This window comes from Paramormyrops kingsleyae, chromosome 20 (genome assembly GCF_048594095.1).
Source record: "Paramormyrops kingsleyae isolate MSU_618 chromosome 20, PKINGS_0.4, whole genome shotgun sequence".
NCBI lineage: Eukaryota > Metazoa > Chordata > Actinopteri > Osteoglossiformes > Mormyridae > Paramormyrops > Paramormyrops kingsleyae.
The window spans coordinates 10,033,931-10,052,427 of NC_132816.1; the positions used below are offsets into that span (position 1 = coordinate 10,033,931).

Below are 18,497 nucleotides of genomic sequence, written 5' to 3' on the forward strand. Positions count from 1 at the left end.
ACTCAAAGCCCCGGTACAAGCGGCTGATGATATGCTCCCTTTTTCTTGACACTTACTGAGGTGCCAGTTATCCATCCATCCATCCATGTTCCATAACTGCTTATCCAGGATGAGTCACTGTTAGTCTGGAGCCTATCCCAGGTAGTGCAGGCCAATAGGCAGGCCAACACCCTGGATAGGATACCAGTCCACCACAGGACACTCTTATATTCAATTACATGAATGAATACATTCCTAACCTATGTAGCTACTATATCCCAACAGTTTCAAGTTACAATCGTTTTAGCACAAAAGATAATTACTACTCCCAGACTACAAGAAAAGAGTCAGTGCGTAATGTGGTTGGTGAGAACGTCCTACATATTTAATAGCACCTCTGCATGATTCAGGCCCCTAAAACAAACAACATACAGAGGCCAGAGCTTAAGCAGATGCAGGTGGTAAAATTAGAAACTAGCTGTTAGCGCATACAATATTGCATCATGAGTAACCCATGGCAACACAGTCCCAAAGCTCTGCTTGGAAGCATGACAGATATCTTCTAGCCTCAATCACTTCACTGGAGATGTATCCTCAAATAAACACTATAACATGCTGCGGTTGTACTGTGCATGGTGGTGTATCTTTACATAGCTAGCTAAATGCTTTGTCAGAACAACACTCACAGTAACTACAGTTAGCTGATGCTTTTATCCAGAGTGACTTGCAGTAGAAAGAAGTGTTACCATTTGCATGTGCTCCCTTGGAATTTGAATCCATGACTTTAGTGCAATACTCCACTTGTTGAACTACAGGAGCCAGTAATATTAATGCATCAATATGACGTCTTACTTTTAGGGACAATTTACAACAATGCCAGGAAATCGTCCAGCTGCAAACAAATTTAAGCCCCAAGTGGTCCTTTTCAGGGATCAGAACCTCCTCACTAAAGCCAAGATCACATTACACGATTTTAGCCCTGATTTTCCACTTGCCAACAGTTTTTGGAGATCGCAGACAAAACCCCCAGCTCGGAGGTAAATCGGTGTTCGATCAGTGCTGGCAAATCGGTGCTAGATCGCCAAGTGTAATCTGTTCAAAGACGCGACCTGATGCAGTCAATGATGAGTCGCAGAAACCCGCATGGGACTCGAGCAGTGTGAGCAGTATAGCGATCTGACAACTTCAGGAGTCGTGCAGTGTGAGCGGTACAACGATCTGACGACTTCAGGAGTCGTGCAGTGCGAGCAGTACCGCGATCTGACGACTTCAGGAGTCGTGCAGTGTGAGCAATACAGCGGTCTGACGACTTCAGGAGTCGTGCAGTGTGGGCGGTACAGCGATATGACGATTTCAGGAGTCGTGCAGTGTGAGCGGTACAACGATCTGACGACTTCAGGAGTCGTGCAGTGCGAGCAGTACCGCGATCTGACGACTTCAGGAGTCGTGCAGTGTGAGCAATACAGCGGTCTGACGACTTCAGGAGTCGTGCAGTGTGAGCGGTACAGCGATCTGATGACTTCAGGCGTCGTGCAGTGTGAGCAATACAGCAGTCTGACGACTTCAAGAGTCGTGCAGTGTGAGCGGTACAGCGGTCTGACGACTTCAGGAGTCGTGCAGTGTGAGCGGTACAGCGATCTGACGACTTCAGGTGTCGTGCAGTGTGAGCAATACAGCGGTCTGACGACTTCAGGAGTCGTGCAGTGTGAGCGGTACAGCGGTCTGACGACTTCAGGAGTCGTGCAGTGTGAGCGGTACAGCGATCTGACGACTTCAGGCGTCGTGCAGTGTGAGCGGTACAGCGATCTGACGACTTCAGGCGTCATGCAGTGTGAGCGGTACAGCGATCTGATGATTTCAGGAGTATTGTAGCGTGAATCCGGCCTTAAAGACTCCTCTTAATTGCGTGCCTCACAGGACTCCTTCCTCTGTCACCCTAAAGGTCACTCTGTCGTATTTCTAGTCCACTGCCCCCCATTTTGATGATTAGCTCCCATTCTTGTCAGCCGTGCCTCTCCTCCCCCCTCGGCTCTGTCCTGCTCCAGCCCCTTACTTGTATCTTCTCTGACAGGCAGCTGTTTCTGGTTTACACACAAGCAGCCTGCAGGGACCTCGTCTCATAGCATATTGCCATAATCTTGCCTTCGGTTAAGCCTGGCTCTGTTTAATTACATATTTATACTAGCCTTGTGCATCTACCCAATAAAGGCATAGCAGATTGTATGTTTTGTCCTATACATTTTATATTTCATCTTTTGGTCAACAACAGACACCTAATTAACACATTTTCCAGTCCGCTTTCATTTTCATGATGCATACACAGAATGCATTAAAACTGATCCAGTATTTTTTTTCCTTTTTACATACCTGTTATAATCCCTATAGTTGAAAAAAAAACTCACAGTAGAACAGTAATCAGCCAGTAAGGTAAATTATTACCGATGTGAAGATAAAACTCACAAACTCGTTATTATGTTTGACAAACTGCAGACAATTAAAATGAAAAAATTTGCTGAAACCCAGTTAGAAAAACAAAAACCATGAGTTTTTACAACAAAATGTTCCTGAACAATTTTGCACTATTTCCTAGTTTTTCACTGGCCAAATAATTAGGTCATAAGAGACCATTAGGGGGTGCTGTCCTAACTGGAAACGCCCATGAGATACACGTTTCTCTGACTCTGCAGAAGAAGGATGATGAGCGAAAGAGTATCTTACCTCTCCGTGTTTAGGGACATGAGCTTTGCCACATTGTAGCAGATGCGAGCCTCAAGCACAGTGCAGTTCTCATAGGCCTGTCTGTGTCACAGCAACAGAGTGTTAGCATGGAAACTTTTGGAAAAACAGCTGCACACAGTTTCCAGTTACAGACACACAAACATAAGGTTGAGATCCCAATCAAATTTCCTTTGCTTTACCTAAATGACACTTCCTCATTACTGAATTATCAGCATGCCAAATATCTCCAATAAAAAAACTTCACTTGGTGCTGGCATGGCAAATTTTAGTTACTGTTTCCACGAATTAAACATATTTTACCAATTATGTAAAGTTTAAGGCATCACTAAAAGGTTATTTAACAGTATCCAGGAAATGTATTCTGCTGGCACTTGGGTCCTGCATTAAACTCTGCCGGATTGCTTTGGATCACCGAATTTGGGTGTTGTTTTTTTAGGCTTGTCTCTGATGTGATTCTGACTGTTGCAGTATTAATTCAGTACTGTTAGTACTGTCAGTACTGTTAGTAATGCACATGGGCCCTCCAGAATACCATAGAAACAGCAGCACCACACAGCAGAGCCTTTCATTATACTAGACATCCCTGCAGATACAAAAACCCCCATGGACTCATTCTGAAAAACCCCCAGATTTCTAAGTGTGAGAGCATCATTAGCCACTGCATTCCCAGCGTCCCGTACTTCCCCGTCATGTAAGCGGGTGAAAATAACACAAGCATACTTACTCAAAGTGCTGTTTTATGTGGCTCTCCTCGGCGTACTTCGATATCCCGTTTATGAACAAGGTGCGTTTCACCTGCAGGAGGAGAGTCAAGTGATTCTCCACGGAAATTTAATCTCAAAAACGAGGCGGCTGCCAACACAAGCAGGCTACAGCGGCCCTGATCTGTCTTCAGCAGCTTATTAATTGATTAACTAGCATCTGGCTCATATTTAGCGGCGCACTCAAAAGGCTTTTGTGGAACTTACACACAGGAACAATCTACCCCTAAAACACAGAACAATACACCTACAACTAGAATTCAAATGAGGAGAAACACACTGGCCTGGGGAGCTGACCCTGCAGGAGGTGGCCATAGCTTACATTAGCTGACCCTCCCCCACACGAGTTGGCCCCAGCCTACCCTACACCAGGTGACCCTACAGGCTGAGCTCAGCCTGACACCCCCAGCCTACCCAACACGAGGAGGCCTTGCCCCTCCTCCCACGCACTGACCCTCCCTACATGAGGTGCCCCTACCAGATCATCCTCTTTGTAGTGCATCTTGGAGGTGTGTCTTCTCATGCTGTACACCGTCAACAGGAGGTACATGAACGCAAATGAGGTGTGCAGCCAGAGGAGGTTATTCCTGTTAAGCATAAACACAACGTCACCTCATCTGATCCCCCAAAGAGACACAAGCCAAGTCACACAGCATACAGAAGCACACAGATTAAATAAATATATGCATATGTACATATCACTTTCATTTCAATCACTTGACTCCTTAATTTTATGCACCTTTCAACGTACTCACCCAGAATTTAGGTTTGCTATAGTAGTTCGTCCAAAGCTATAGGCATTATTCTCTGATGTAAGGAAAAAAAAAAGTTCTTAGTTGAGATGATTCAACAGTTTTGTCAAGACACTCAATATTGGAGCATTTTTTTCAGTTCTATAAATTACATCTATATTTTATCATAAGGTCCATAAGGAGTTCTATTGACTGGATGGTCCATTTTCAGTAGTGAGCATTTCAAACTGACCCCCGCATCAAAGTTATATCACTCTGCATCTAAATAACAGAGCCCCTTCTAGTCCTAGAAAAGCAGCTCCTTGCAACAGCCATGCACTACATCCTGCATAACAGGGCTAAGAAAGTCTACCTGTGCTATTTGACAAAACCAAAAGAGAAGACAAAATGCCAAGAGCCCCCAGGGAGCCAGACGTCATCCGTCTGCTGTGCTCGACTCCGAGGTGCCTCTCGGCAGGAAAGAGAGCCCATTACCCTGCCCTGTGAGGGCGTGAGATCCCAGTACGGACCGGAGAACTTTACATAAGCCAACAGGAGATTGACGCAAGCACTCAAAAAACCTGGAGGGGACTGCCGAAGACAGCACAAGCTGGGTTCTGGAGGAAATCAGGAGGGGGCTGAATATTTCCGAGTCGAGGGACGCTAGGGGTCGTTATATAAGCAATGACGTCTTGCAGGAATTAATGCAGCACAGGCACACGGTGTAAACGTAAATATTCCTCCACTCCGAGCCAACAGTGCCCAGAAATGAAAAAGGTATTTACGAAAAGTAAACTGTAATCAAAGGCTGAGCGAAATCCCAGCAGAGTCAGGTGTGGCTGTTCTTAGCCCAGAAAGCATGTTCAGCCATCCATCATCGGTGCCGAAGGGCCCCAGGGGTAGCGGGCGGAGGGCAGCTCAGTGCTGCCCCTGCATACCCCGGCCGCTCTTACCCAGCAGATCTCCGGAGAAGTTGACGGGAAGGACGATCCCCACGGACAGCACCCCCACGACCACCAGCAGCCCGATGATATGCCTCTGGAAGGAGAGGTAGTGGACCGCGTCCTCGCCGCATTTCTCTCTGATCTCCTCGTCTCTAAGGAGGAGAAGGATCAGTGGCTCATGGGAGAATGCCCCCCCCCCCAAGGCTCCCCTAGCTACAGTATGTCCAGCTCGCATGTATCCATACTGCCCACTAGGAGGCGCCGTGGACACTGACTCACATGCTCCTATCCAATCATCTCATCCCAGCCCTCGGCGAACCACAGAGGGGCCACGGTTTCGCTCCCTCAGATGGTCTAAAGCTGGGGTGTCAAACTGCAGCCCTGGGGGGCCGCAGCCCTGTGTAGCTTAGTTCTTCCCCTGTTCCACCATAAATGATTTAGCTTATGAGCTTTGTGGTAATAAGCACAAGGAGTTCAATCAGGTGTGTTAAATGTGGGGAAACCCAAAAATATGCATGGCTCCGCCCCCCCAGGACTGGAGTTTGACACCCCTGGTCTAAAGTATCTGAAAACGGGAGCAAGAGCGTGGACCCCTGGGGGGGGGGGTCGCCAAGGACCCGTTTGAGAAACACTGATCTAATTAAGCTACAGGGAGCTGGTTAAGGTGCCATCCCAGGCTCTGCAGTGACCCCCCCCCCCCCGACCATACGGCAAAATCACGTTACGACTTTATACTTACTTTATCCTAAAGATAGCCGTCAGCCAAGAGCAGAAGCCCTGAATTCGAGAAAAGAGAAGAAGCAATTTCAGTTTGAATTAGTGCAGGTTTCTCCAGGAAAGGTATAAATGAGCGACACTAAATGATGGCCTTCCTTGGTCCTTAACGAACTGCACATGCTTCCTTAATTCTACACACTCCATTGTAATAAGTAATACCCATAGTGTGCTACGCTCACCTTTACCCCTGCTGAACAGCAATACACAGGAGATCTCTCGGCATAATATCTATACCTATCCATACACCACTGTCTAGATCTGCATACAAATAAATCTCTCCAAACAATCCACATGAGATGGGAAGAAAAAAGGAATGGAAGTACTTTGCAAACAAAAGTGATCAGGCACTGACTGGAGAGCTTCCCTCTGTTGTGTCCCTGTGTATAAGTGTATAGGTGGTGCCCGTCCCACTGGCAGAGCAGCTGGGGATGAGAGCTCTGACTGACAGGTGAGATTTGGAGGGGGGGGGGAGGGGGGCCATTACGACCCACATGGACAAGAGATCCGTTTTTGTGTTCACTGGCTTACGTTGTCTCTTTGCTCAAAGTCAACAGAGCTGGAAACAGAGGTGAGGCGTTCATATCGATCGGGCGTTTCCGAATGTAGGGCCGATGCCACACTAGGAGAAAAACAAAAATAACATTACAAGTTCGTTCAGGTGTGAAGCAATTATCCTGGCCTGCTCTCAAAGCCTGCTTCTGCCTGCTTATTAAAACAGTACATTGCACTAAGACTAATGTGCAATTAATTCCACTGTTCAACACACAATTGTTTTAAACAGTTGTTTTGGGTGCTGAAGCCGACCCGTGCTCTCTATGAAGACCTGGTTTACTTTCACACATGTATGAGCAATAAAACTGGGTAATGTGCAAGCCAAGGACTCTGGGAGCTACACGAGTACTGGAGTCTACTGAGAGCAGAGCAATTACTGTGGCTAAGAGTCACCCAGCTCGGATGTCCCCAAGGAGCAGAGGTGCCAGAAGAGGACAGCAGTAGTCGTCATTAAGCAGCTCAGCGGAGACGTGTTTATCATCATCAGCACGGAAGGAACGACTCTGCTATTTACATCACAACTGGAGACATGGGCAGCGTGTCACGTAGAACCCAGTACAGCTGTAACAGCACTGCAACCCTGGGGTAGCCTTTCTGGAACAATCTGTCAGGTTAATCTTCACTTTGGGAGCAGATTTTAATTTTGTCCTTTTGCTGCGGTTTTGGCCAAGGATGCAAATTTATAGACTGATGATCTGTAGGCACCCTGGTGGCTGATTTAGATAGGTGTTTAACATATATGCAAATTAACCTGTGCATTTTGAAGCCTAACGCACCTTGTGAGCATGACACCCAGTCCACTGCAGCACAGATATTCATCTGCAAGCAGGTCAGTGGACCAAGCAGAGACCCCTAAAGTAGAGCTGCAGTTTAAAATAAAATAATTTTTAAAAAGCCATTGCCTCTTCAATAGTCTCCTGTTAATCTGCTGCTCTATAGTATGCATCTTAATGGAGCTGGCAATTTCAAACCTTAATTACTCAGCACATGACCATCCACCTGTCATCCGTACAGCTTTGACAGTCCCAGGGTCACACAGACCACTGCAGGAATCGCAGGAACTTCTAAGGAATTATCAAGTGACACAAACGGGTCCCGGGCCCTGTGGAGAGCCTTATTGTGGAGGAGTCTCTGGATTGTACCAGGACCAGAACGTAATTAGCACCAGGTCCGATGGTTTAAAAGACATGGTTTCTCAGCTCAATCTGGTAAAAAAAAAAAACTTTGCTTTAAAGATCAATCAGGTTGTCAGTTCACTATCTGAGAATAGACATTAAGGAATCAGGATATTAAGCTTGTAGATAAGCTTGCAATCACTTGTAATTAACTTTTATCTGAACTGAAAACAAAAATTAATACAGAGCATTTAAAAAATCAGTCAGTAGATACAAATTCTTACAGTAGCCATTTAATCATCCTTTTATTGTCATTTTATCAGTTAACTAGTAGTTGCACTAACCTATCCAGAATCACATACTAATGCATAAAAAACATTTTTTTTAAGTATGAAAGTAAGACATCCATTGCAGGGCTGCAGTGTGACCCCGGATGTCTGTCTCCACACCCACACCCACTTAACTTTAGCCAGGGAGGGACAGCCTGTTTGGGCATCACTAAAACACCAGCCGTAACACTATATTGTACGTCTGCTGTCTCAGAACTATTTAAAAACACGATCACTCACAGCGAATCAGGACAACCTTTTGCTGAATACAGTCGCTCTGCTTGTTATGTGTCACATCAGTAAATAAGGACGATTGATTTTGTTTGTACCTATTAGTATCACCACAATGATAAATATGCCCCCCAGTGGCCATAACGCCATCCACAGACAAACTAAGCCTCCCCCCACAAAACTACTTTGATTTTGTAACAGTTACATATGTACCGGAAGCAACAAACCTGCAATAAAAGTTTCCAGTGACACACTGGCCATGTCATCCCACCGCCCCCCCCCCCAAAAGGGAGAGCTATACCACCAGTCTGGATCACCCAGAACCCCCCCAGGATCAGAGCCATGTCATTCGCAGGCATGACTCATTTTTGGATAGTTAGATATCTGCTTGAGCAGAAGCATCCACCCCTCAGGACTCTGCAGGGGTGCAAAGCGAGGCCCAATCAAGTGGCTCCGGCTGGCAATCTCACAGGGATCCGGGCAGAGCTCTGTGCTACGCGCCTCCCTGAGCATCACAGAAGGGCACCAAGATCAGCGGCCAATTACCTGTTTACTGCTTCATAATCCTTTGTACTTGTTCTGTTCATTTTTGGTTAAATCAGACAGGTAAGAAGGTGCATGCGCAGCAAAGAGAACAGACTGTGAAAGCATCTTAGGGAACACCAAAGCAGAAATGCACTTTAAATCCCTAATGGGATTCAACCGCTGTCGCAGGAACTGCAGGCAAAGTGCTCAGAGGTTGAAGGAAATCAGTGAGAGCCCCCACCACACAGTCAAACCCCAAGTCCACACAAAAGGGCCGTTAATTCACCAGAGGGAAAATGAGCGAGAGTGGGCAGTGAAACCGGCATAGCAGGAGACACACAAATTCAAAAGTCAGAACATACTATTCCCTCTCGTCCAAGCCGCTGAAGAGTTTCTTCAGTCTTCAGAAGAAAAACGAGAAAAAAATTAGCAGCATACAATAATGAGTCAGCTTGTGGTCACTAAACAAATCTGTAACGAGTTATTTTCAAAAAGGTAAACAACCTATGACGTGCAAATATGATTGTGTTCAGTAAGCATGGTCAGGTGACATCACTGTTCCTCATTATTAGTGGTCCATTAATAAGCACCTTGCAAAAACAAATGACCCCAAGAGAAGCCAAAAGGAGCACAAGATATTACGCTGTGTAAGAATTTATAGTGAGGACAATAAGCCATTTCTGTGTTAGAAGAATTTTAACGGCTGGACAAGGTGTCCATGGTGATTCACGTTCCGTATCCTGCCAGAGAAAAAGAAAGAGAGCACGAGGGAGGGAGATGGAGAGAAAGAGAGAGGGAGATGGAGAGAGAGAGAGAGAGAGAGAGAGGGAGACAGAGAGCGAACAACAGTGCAGGAACACAAAGGAGCCATCGTCTGATGACAGGGTGACCATCTGTGACATCGCCACCTACTGTAGAAGAGAGGGGGCTCTGTGCTCTTCAGTGTGGAGCGGGTAGTGACAGCTGAGAGTGGCCTCCGAGGGCATGGGGGGGGCGTGAAAGGGCAGTCTGAAGCACACCCCTCCACACATACTTCCCACCCCCCTGCTTACACAATGACTCAAGGAAGGAAGAGCAATCAACTCCTGGAATGGGTGGCTGGTAGGGGGGGCAGATGGGAAGCAGATAACAGAGATTACGGAGGGGCATGTGCTGGGGGGGGGGGGGACTCAGACATACAGATATACCCTCTTAGGGTCCAATATGTTAATATCAGAATTTCAGCAGCAGAACATCTCATTTGTGGAGGTGAAGGATGAGAGACATATTTACCTGACAAGGCTGCTACACAACCTACAGACCATGCAGTCTACTGTTAAGAAGAACAATGCTACATTTTTACAAATGATATTTATTCTAAGGGGGATGATTTGCTTCTGCAAATCATATCATACTTAAGTAGAATATGCAAAACTGATTTAAGCTACTTCTGTTAATCAAGAGACCACATTAAAGTGGTATATCCATATCAAAGCATGCCAGCTGTTGTATGATAACTGGACACTAGAATTATGTGTTCTGTAGAACATTTTTCAGAATAATATAATATTAATATTAGGAAAAATATATCAGTGAAGTGGCAAATATTATTTCTGAACTTTATTTAAATTCTACAGCTGCATGGCAGCATTAGATCCTGTACAGCAAACGCTGGCTGCAGACCTGAAGGCCCAAGAAATCCTGGAAGTCACATGGTCAACCAAAGCTCTGATTGGCTCAAGCAAAGCTCTGATTGGCTCAAGCAAAGCTCTGATTGGCTCTAACAGTTTGGCGGCCTTAAGGCAACTCTGAAGCCTCAGGGAAGCAAGGGGGCACCACCATGCCATAATACGAAGCATGTGCTTCATTTCTTGCTATATTAGCCAGTTTACCAGAGGAACACTCAATACTGCCAAATAACCCAAGTACTGTCATAGAGATCCTATATCAGCTAATAATAAAAATCTTGCATTTATCATGGACTGTCAGTACGAGATAAGGAAAAGGCCATCGGTTTGTCTCTATCAGCACTCGGGAACCAGGACCCTCTGTCCTGCACTTCCTCAAAGGATTTCCCGAGATGGGCGATGAAGCCGAAGCTGAATTCGCAAACCCTGCAGGCTAAAAGCAGTGTGAAGGTGGGGGGGGGGGGGGTTCAGCGGTCTGCTCACTGCCCACCCTGACGCGGAGTCTACATGGAGTCTGAACGGATCCTTCACCTTCCAGCAAAGCTGTTTCACACGGATGGATTCATACAGTAATGACAGGATAGCCGTGACTGTCACTGCGCCACGAAGGAGACCGAGATTTATGATGCGGAGAGAGACTCGCCCCATGTTCTATACATTCAAGTCTAGAAGACCTTGGAATGCAGGGACCTGGAAACTGTAGAGGTTAACGTTAGCACATATTAAAGTCTAGAAAACATAGAAATAGAGGCTCGGCGAATCAACTTCTAACAGTTTATACACAGACATTTAGGACATTAGGTCTGAAAAACAAGAATGAAAAATATACATTAGTTCCAGTGAAGGTTTCCTGCTGGAGAAGTATATGAATTATTCACACATCCACCCATCAACACACCCATCTGTGAACTCCCATTTGTGAATCTACACTGAAGAGTCACCACAAGGACTTTTAAAGCCAGAAGCTCCACAGGAAAACTCAGATGGTGAAGTGCGAGCGTCGGTACTCTTACCTGTCTGAGTCTGTCACTAGCGCCAAGCGTCCATAATCCCAGGCCACTTTCCGCAGAATGGAGAACACAAAGAGAAGGACCTGAAGGGCAGCAAGGTGAACGGCGAGATCACGCACTATCCCAAACACCGGATTAACACAGCGGGATTACATTAAAAACAACACTTCTGTTGTAAAATGAGAATCCCATCCCTCTGATTGGCTGCTACCTTCAACATGATGAATACAAATTTTGAATCCTGATGTTTTTGTGCTGCAGCACCTAAAGGTATTCCTAGGGACAAGGCGTGTCGTGCGGTTACTGAAATGGCTGAAATCTCATGGGCAGGATTCACAAAAAGAAAGACTCTTACATTGTATTTATTAATTTGTCCATTAGTTTGTTTTATAGTTTGCTCATGTTACAAAATTTTATTTCATTGTCGTTCCAGTTGACGGCAGTACATGATTCTGAACGCTTACTCAACAACTGAAACACATCAAGTCAAGCTGGAAGCAGAACAATATCTGAGTTAATGAAACGAGTTGGCTAATCCAGATTTACCGGCTCCATATTAGCCTCTCCTGTGAAATCTAACCCTGCCTACAAAAACAGACACCAAGTTTGTCATTTATCCTGTTTTACTGCTTGAGTGATTTTTATTTTTTTTTAACTATTAGTATTGTTGTAATGTAATGTTGAGAGCTTTTGGAGCCTTGGGGAATCTAACCACCAGGCAAAAAGAGACACTGCAACAAAAGTATGTCTGCATGCCCGCTTAATCATTAACGGGTTAAGTGGCTGCTCAACAAAAACATTACCAACTAAGCCTATGATGGTTTAATACACTTGATGACATTTTTGGAGCTATCATTTTATAGCTGTGCATGAAGCTTTGCCTGTTTACCCTGAAAGACCTCAGTAAAGTTACCACCGTCATCATTTACACAACACTGCTTTATGGTCTGTGACTCTGTGAGCATTAGCAGTCAACTGCAGCCATGAAAATCTGATGCCAGCTGTCTATTAATGTCACCTGCTTCAAAAATTTAAAAAAAAAAAAAAAAAAAAGGACCAGCAGAGAACAAAAACTAAAAAAAAAAAAAATCCCGCAACAGTACTCTGGTTCCTCTGGTGACTCGGCATCCCCCCCCCACACGACCCCCAGCCCAGGAGGCCGCCAGCTTACCAGAAAGCACATGAAGTCCAGGGCGAGGACAGTGGGCACCCCCCCGAAGGGCAGGCCCTGCAGTACGGTGCTGCGGATTCGGGCCGAGTAGCAGTAGTCCTTGGAGATGATGGAGCAGTTATTGGGGGCCGTGCAGGCCCGTGCACCAAACACGCTCGTCATCATGATCAGCACGAGGAGAAGCGTCACGTCCAGGCGCTTACCATCTGTGGAGAGAAGCCGGGATCGCAGCCATCAGTGCCAAGGTAATGTGTTCAACCTTCATGCGAGAGATTCAGCAAAATGAGCCCTAACCCAGCTGAAGCAGGTCATTTGATAGAAGTCACTAATACAGGGTTATTCAACTCACGGTCCTCGAGGTCCGAGCACTGCTGGTTTTCCAGCCTGCCTTTACCTGTCAGTCAGGTGTGAAGCCTCTGACCAATCAGAATCAGTAATTATTAAACAACTACCTGGGGGAACTGAAAACACGGCCTGGATTTGGAATCGAGGTCCAGAGTTGAAGAGCCCTGCACTAATACATTGGTGAACCTCCAAAAAAACAAAAAAAAAACTTACACTAACACTGAGAGCTCAACAAGGCACTTTAAATGCATTAAAATCCCTAGAAAGACAAAATAAGCATTATTTAATTAAAGAATCTATTAATTTATAATGAACTTTCATCCTGTTAAGTTGACCACATCAGCACTGCACATAAAATTATAATTATAAACTCAGATAAGGATCATGTCGATTAACCCCACCCCACTGGCTGGGGGGTCTTACTGAAGGCCGGAGACAGAGGCAGAGCTACACAGTACAGCAGTCTTGGTGACATCAGGTGACGTCGCCATTTTTTTACCATGCATGTGTTTTAAAAAAATGGAAAAGACTGAACAACAGCAAATAATAGCAAATGTCTACTTGCTTATCCTGGTGAGTGTGACTAGAGAGGCCTGGAGCCTGACCCTGGCAGCAAAGGGCACAGGGTGGGATCACCCTGGACGGGATGCCAGTCCATCACAGGGCACATACATGCACACACTGGCACGAATTAGCATAACAGCAAGTGTCTGGCCGGTGTGAGGAAAGCAGACAAAATGTATGAACTTCAATCAGCAGGAGTGGGATTCGAACCCCAAACGGTGGAGATGTGCAGCTACAGTGCTACACGCAGTCACCAAGTCCCCCTGAGCCAACCACTTCTGCAGAATCCAGGACCAGTGGAATCCACAGTTCCCAGCAAAAGCACAACAGCACACAGCCACTGAAACACGGTTTACTGCAGGCTCGGCCTGGCTGTCTGTGCCCATTAGGGCACTAAGACCTTCTGCACATCCCTAGCACCTCATGACATGAGGGGAGCCTAACAGTCTCGTTAAGCCGACATCACAGAGGCGGCAGTGGAGTGAGGAGACCCCACGCTGTGCTGGACAGCACTGGCGGCAGGCTGCCGGGGGCTCACTGTCCCCACTGCACACATTCAGCTGTAGAAGGGTGACACGGCACATCAATGCACCAGTAAATTCAACCAGATACAAAAAAGCAGGAGCAACGAAGGTAAAGAAAACCAAGCTTTCACTGATGCTAAATTTATACCTGCAAGTGTCCATTGTGGGGGGGGGGACTTGCCCTGTCTCTGCCTGCTGTGGAATCAGTGGCTCAGGAGGACTCAGAATTTTCCCGGATGAGGATCCTCATTTTTTTAACCATAGTGAGAATCCACAAATGTTCCCGTAAATAACAGAATGAGGTTTTCCTATCCATGCAGGTCACAGATAGGGTCGCTATTGCCCCAGGATTCTCCAGGATTGTTCTGGAATTTGATCCACCGTCCAGTGGTGGGAAAAAATGGTTCCAGGACATGAATTTTAGTAGAATTTGTTTTTTTTGTGGCCGGCATTATTTGCTGATTAACTGTACTTATTTGGTTTGCACCATCCTTACTTCTGTTCAAATTCTAGCATAAAAAATGCAATTATTGGTAAAACAGCCAAAAGATGCTTAGTAAAGCAAAATATCAAAGTGTTAAGAGACATGGCTGAATTGGTCAAAAACTGTGCGTGGAAGTTGAGAATTTTAGTATCTTCATAATTATTATTCACTCTAGATTAAATTATAGCTATAGAATAAATGCGCGCAAAATGCACATCCGAGAAGCCGGGTGACAAAATGAGCTGAAAGACCGGCGTTCGGTTACCAAGCAAAGAAAGATGTGAGAAATCCCCTCCTTAAACGAACTAATGTACAAATCCCTTTATTAACATATTTAATTCACCGAAAGAATGCCTGTATTATTTTTGTCCGCACCATCCTGTAATGTTCAGTGAGGCAGGAAAGCTGAACAATAGTGTGCTAATTCTCTTCCCCCAAAGCACTCCTTCCTCTCTAACACAAGTAATCCTCTGCAAGGCTAAAGACACAACATTCCTCTCGCACTCATTTGTTTCCATCATCCTTCTTTTCCACAGTCTCATTCTTCCCTAAAATACCCAGTCTCTTCTTCTGTTCCTAAGCATTTAAAAGACTGGGACTAGGGGTTCTGAAAAAGGATGTCATGTCTCCAACAACATAACATCTCTCCCGTCTGGGTTTGATTAAACAGGCGCGACGATGTTCGTCAGCTACCTAATTTCAGCCTAGAACATTTTGCTGCACACTTTGAAGGTGGGACACACAGACAGACAGACTTTCCCAGGACAAGTGTGTCTGAGAGTGAACTCACACTGAGGATGATCTTACTATGGCAGGATAAGCAAATCAGCCAGCCAGCGACCAAATCCTTGAATGTGACTGAACATGACGTTTTCCAGTGGGACCTACAACAAGCTGTTATTGGGTCAACTTTGCATTATGGTATTTTATAAAAACTAGTAGTCAAGTTTTCTTCGGAAATTTAAGAAGTCATCTTTCATTAACATGATAACACACTCACTTCCTTACTATATAATTGTGGGCTTGTTCACACGCTGTTTTAAAAGCGTCTTGGGTGTTCAGATCACAAGCAGACAGCTTTCACCGTTTACATCTGTGTCTGTCAGGCGTCTCCCAGGTCTCCAAATGTCCCCACAATGTGATAAAAAAACAGTTATTTTGACCGTTCTCAAACCCCATAGGGGGAAATTAAATTTTAGAAAAATCTGACTGCAATCAAAAAACTAAAAATGTCAAAAATCCTGTGTTTTATTTGGTTACTTATGGTAAACATTAGGAACATTAGAGCTGGGTAGGGGTTAAGGTTGTCATTGTTGGGATTAGAGTTTTTCCCCCGATAGAAATGAATGAGCAGTCCCCACAAAGATACGAATACAAACGTGTGTGTGTGTGCGTATGTGTCTCCAGCAATGCACCACAACCTAGTGCTGTATAAGCAGTGATGGAAAAAGGAATAAATAAAAAAAGTGTGTGACGTGGCCGGTAGTCATTTAAAACACAGAAAAATAATCGTGCACATAGAGGCTGCATGATTGCAGGCACTTACTAAAAGTGCATAGTGCCATTAAGAGCCAGTGAGGAGCTGACAGAAAGGCTGGACCGGCGGGTCGGCTGCTCTGCGCTCGGGGTCACAATCACGCCACACTGGCCAAGCAGACTCTGAAATCGGATGCATGGACAGTCATGCTTTTGTATAATTGCACCTATACATTCAAAGTTGCAGTCTGAATAAAAGAACTCTCTTAGGAATGCCATTGTACATTCATTCATTCATTCAGTCATCATACTTCGTGCCAGAGCATCGCTGGCTGACAATAGCAGCCTGTGTTATGTGATTTATAAAGTGAAGTTCTCCTCAGAAAAGAAGAATCACTTTTCAGCCTGACATTCAAGGGCGATAAACAAACAAACTGCGACCAACGTTGAAATTTTCCATAAAATGTAAGTAGCCAGCAGTACATTAGAAATAGGCTTCGTAAGGCTCAGCAAGGGCATGTCTGACTCTTCATATTATGAGGATGATGACCATTCTTATTATTAGTATTATTATTATGATTATTATTATTATTATTAACAATTATATTTATTATGAGGATGATGCCCATTCTTCTTCTTCTTCTTCTTCTTCTTCTTATTATTATTATTATTATTATTATTAACAATTATATTTATTATAATAATTATTATTGATGATAATATTTATTCTTCTTCTTCTTCTTCTTCTTCTTATTATTATTATTATTATTAATAATAATAATAATAATGATGATAATCATTGTAATTGCTACAGTTATTACAAAGCTACATAATACATGCTGTTACCCCAATTCTTGGACAGATTATCCTACAAGTATGCATTTTGCATAATTAAATAAATGAACTATTACGCTAATTAATTTCAAAGGTTTATAGCTTATGGAACTGGTAAATAATTACTAGATTAAATTACCAGAATAACAGAAAGTAATAACGTAAATGCCAAGAGAGGCGTCTTGCCCTCCGGCGGGTCAGCGGCTCTTCTGAAGGACGGCAGCCATCGCGGGCCAACATGCCAGCAGCAGCTCAGGCCCGATGGACCTCGGCCTGCCGAACGTCTTCACCCTGCAGGACCGACACGCTGCCACTCACCTCCCACACACATGCAGCTTTTTAACACCTCGCACCTTGTTTTTACTGGTTATGCCTAGGCTGTACACTAAAATGCAAAATTAAATCTCTAAATATCCAAATACCTCACAGCTATCTTTCTTTACATAATGCGCAAAAAACCCAGATCAGGACAAACCCAGTGTGGGGACCCTCAGCACCGTCTGGCCATCATCTGTAAACGTATCTGTGTTTATTTTGTCCGTAAATAGCTAATTATTAAAATCCGACTCGCCTTCTATAAGCAGCTTCATGAATATGTAGCGTGGGGGCTTTAATCGAGTCACGGACCCCCCACCCCCACCCTCCCTCCCTCTCTTTCTACTCCACCTTACCCATGCTGAGTAAAAATAACCTGAATCAGACCAACAGGTCTGGAAAATTCCAGTCATCGTGCTAGAAAACCTCAACAGCACCTCATACCTAATAATACATCTGATATTAATGCAACACTCCGTCTGGCAGATAGCGCTTAATCCCACTGAACACGGAAATCGATGTCCGTCCCTAAAAGACGCTCGCTTTGCCGCCAAAGCGCTAAAAGCCCAAATAAACAAGCAGAGAAGCTTTACCCATAACTGCTGCTGGCGGACTGTCAGCCTCCATTCACTGCCGCTCGCTGAATAGTTTTCTTGTACATACAAGGAATTAACAAATGTCTATACAGCCCCCAACCCTACTTACCATGGCACATGGTACTTAGCACTGCGCGTACATTAAAATAAGCCCCATCTCGTAACGCTGAGCACTGGCAAAGCCGCAGGCAGCCAGGTGAAACACAAGCCTCCTCCTCGAGTTACCTCTGTTGTTACAGCCTCCTACGTCTCCTGTTTCTTAAGGGACGATCATCCCCGATGATGACCAGCCTGCATCGCTCGTCTTTGTCCTAACTTTTGATAATTGCAGGAAAATCCCCCAGAAGATGACGACACAGATGCTGAGGTTCCCAAAAATGAAAAAGAAGGTCAGCTTGTCTCAGGGAGAGGACTAGCAGCCCGGCGTAACACAAGACGGCGCAGATCCATCGGCAGGACGGCCGCAGGCTCCGGTATCAGGTACATTCATTTAAAATTTATACTGCTTCTCTGAAACCAAAAAAGTTTTTGGCTTAATCTTAAAAAGTCACTCGCTCTGCCCGCAGGAAGGTAATATCTGCCCAGCTCATCACACCAGACGAGCCTCTCTGGGGACATGCCGGCTGAAACAGGGCGGGGCCACGCTGCTGGTCAGGGTTTGAGCATAGAGAGGGATGGCAAAATGCCTCTCAGGCCATCGGGGGGTCAGGTGAGGGCCAGGGGATCAAGCAAGGAGGCGTGAAAGGCAGGGCATGTCGGCACGCAAGCACAAGCAAACACATACACACACACACACACACACACACACACGTACATATACAAAACACA

General features: G+C 45.2%; 1 protein-coding gene across 7 annotated transcripts in view; it reads right to left on the bottom strand.

The window, feature by feature from the left end:
* LOC111852384 (CSC1-like protein 2) overlaps positions 1-18,497 on the bottom strand; it is a 52,539-nt gene that overhangs the window by 19,707 nt on the left and 14,335 nt on the right. For 4 of the 7 annotated variants that reach the window (XM_072703712.1, XM_072703711.1, XM_072703714.1 and 1 more), the window contains exons 2-11: positions 12,532-12,737; positions 11,364-11,443; positions 9,046-9,084; positions 6,460-6,550; positions 5,894-5,931; positions 5,164-5,306; positions 4,235-4,286; positions 3,958-4,066; positions 3,443-3,513; positions 2,698-2,778 (exon numbers count right to left, since the gene is read on the bottom strand). In XM_072703712.1, the coding sequence (XP_072559813.1) occupies positions 2,698-2,778; positions 3,443-3,513; positions 3,958-4,066; positions 4,235-4,286; positions 5,164-5,306; positions 5,894-5,931; positions 6,460-6,550; positions 9,046-9,084; positions 11,364-11,443; positions 12,532-12,696 (869 nt within the window). In that variant the 5' untranslated portion in view covers positions 12,697-12,737. Of the gene's footprint in view, positions 1-2,697; positions 2,779-3,442; positions 3,514-3,957; positions 4,067-4,234; positions 4,287-5,163; positions 5,307-5,893; positions 5,932-6,459; positions 6,551-9,045; positions 9,085-11,363; positions 11,444-12,531; positions 12,738-17,778; positions 17,849-17,894; positions 18,039-18,497 lie in introns of those variants that run through there. The other 3 variants (XM_072703713.1, XM_072703710.1, XM_072703709.1) reach the window with 3 other exon arrangements.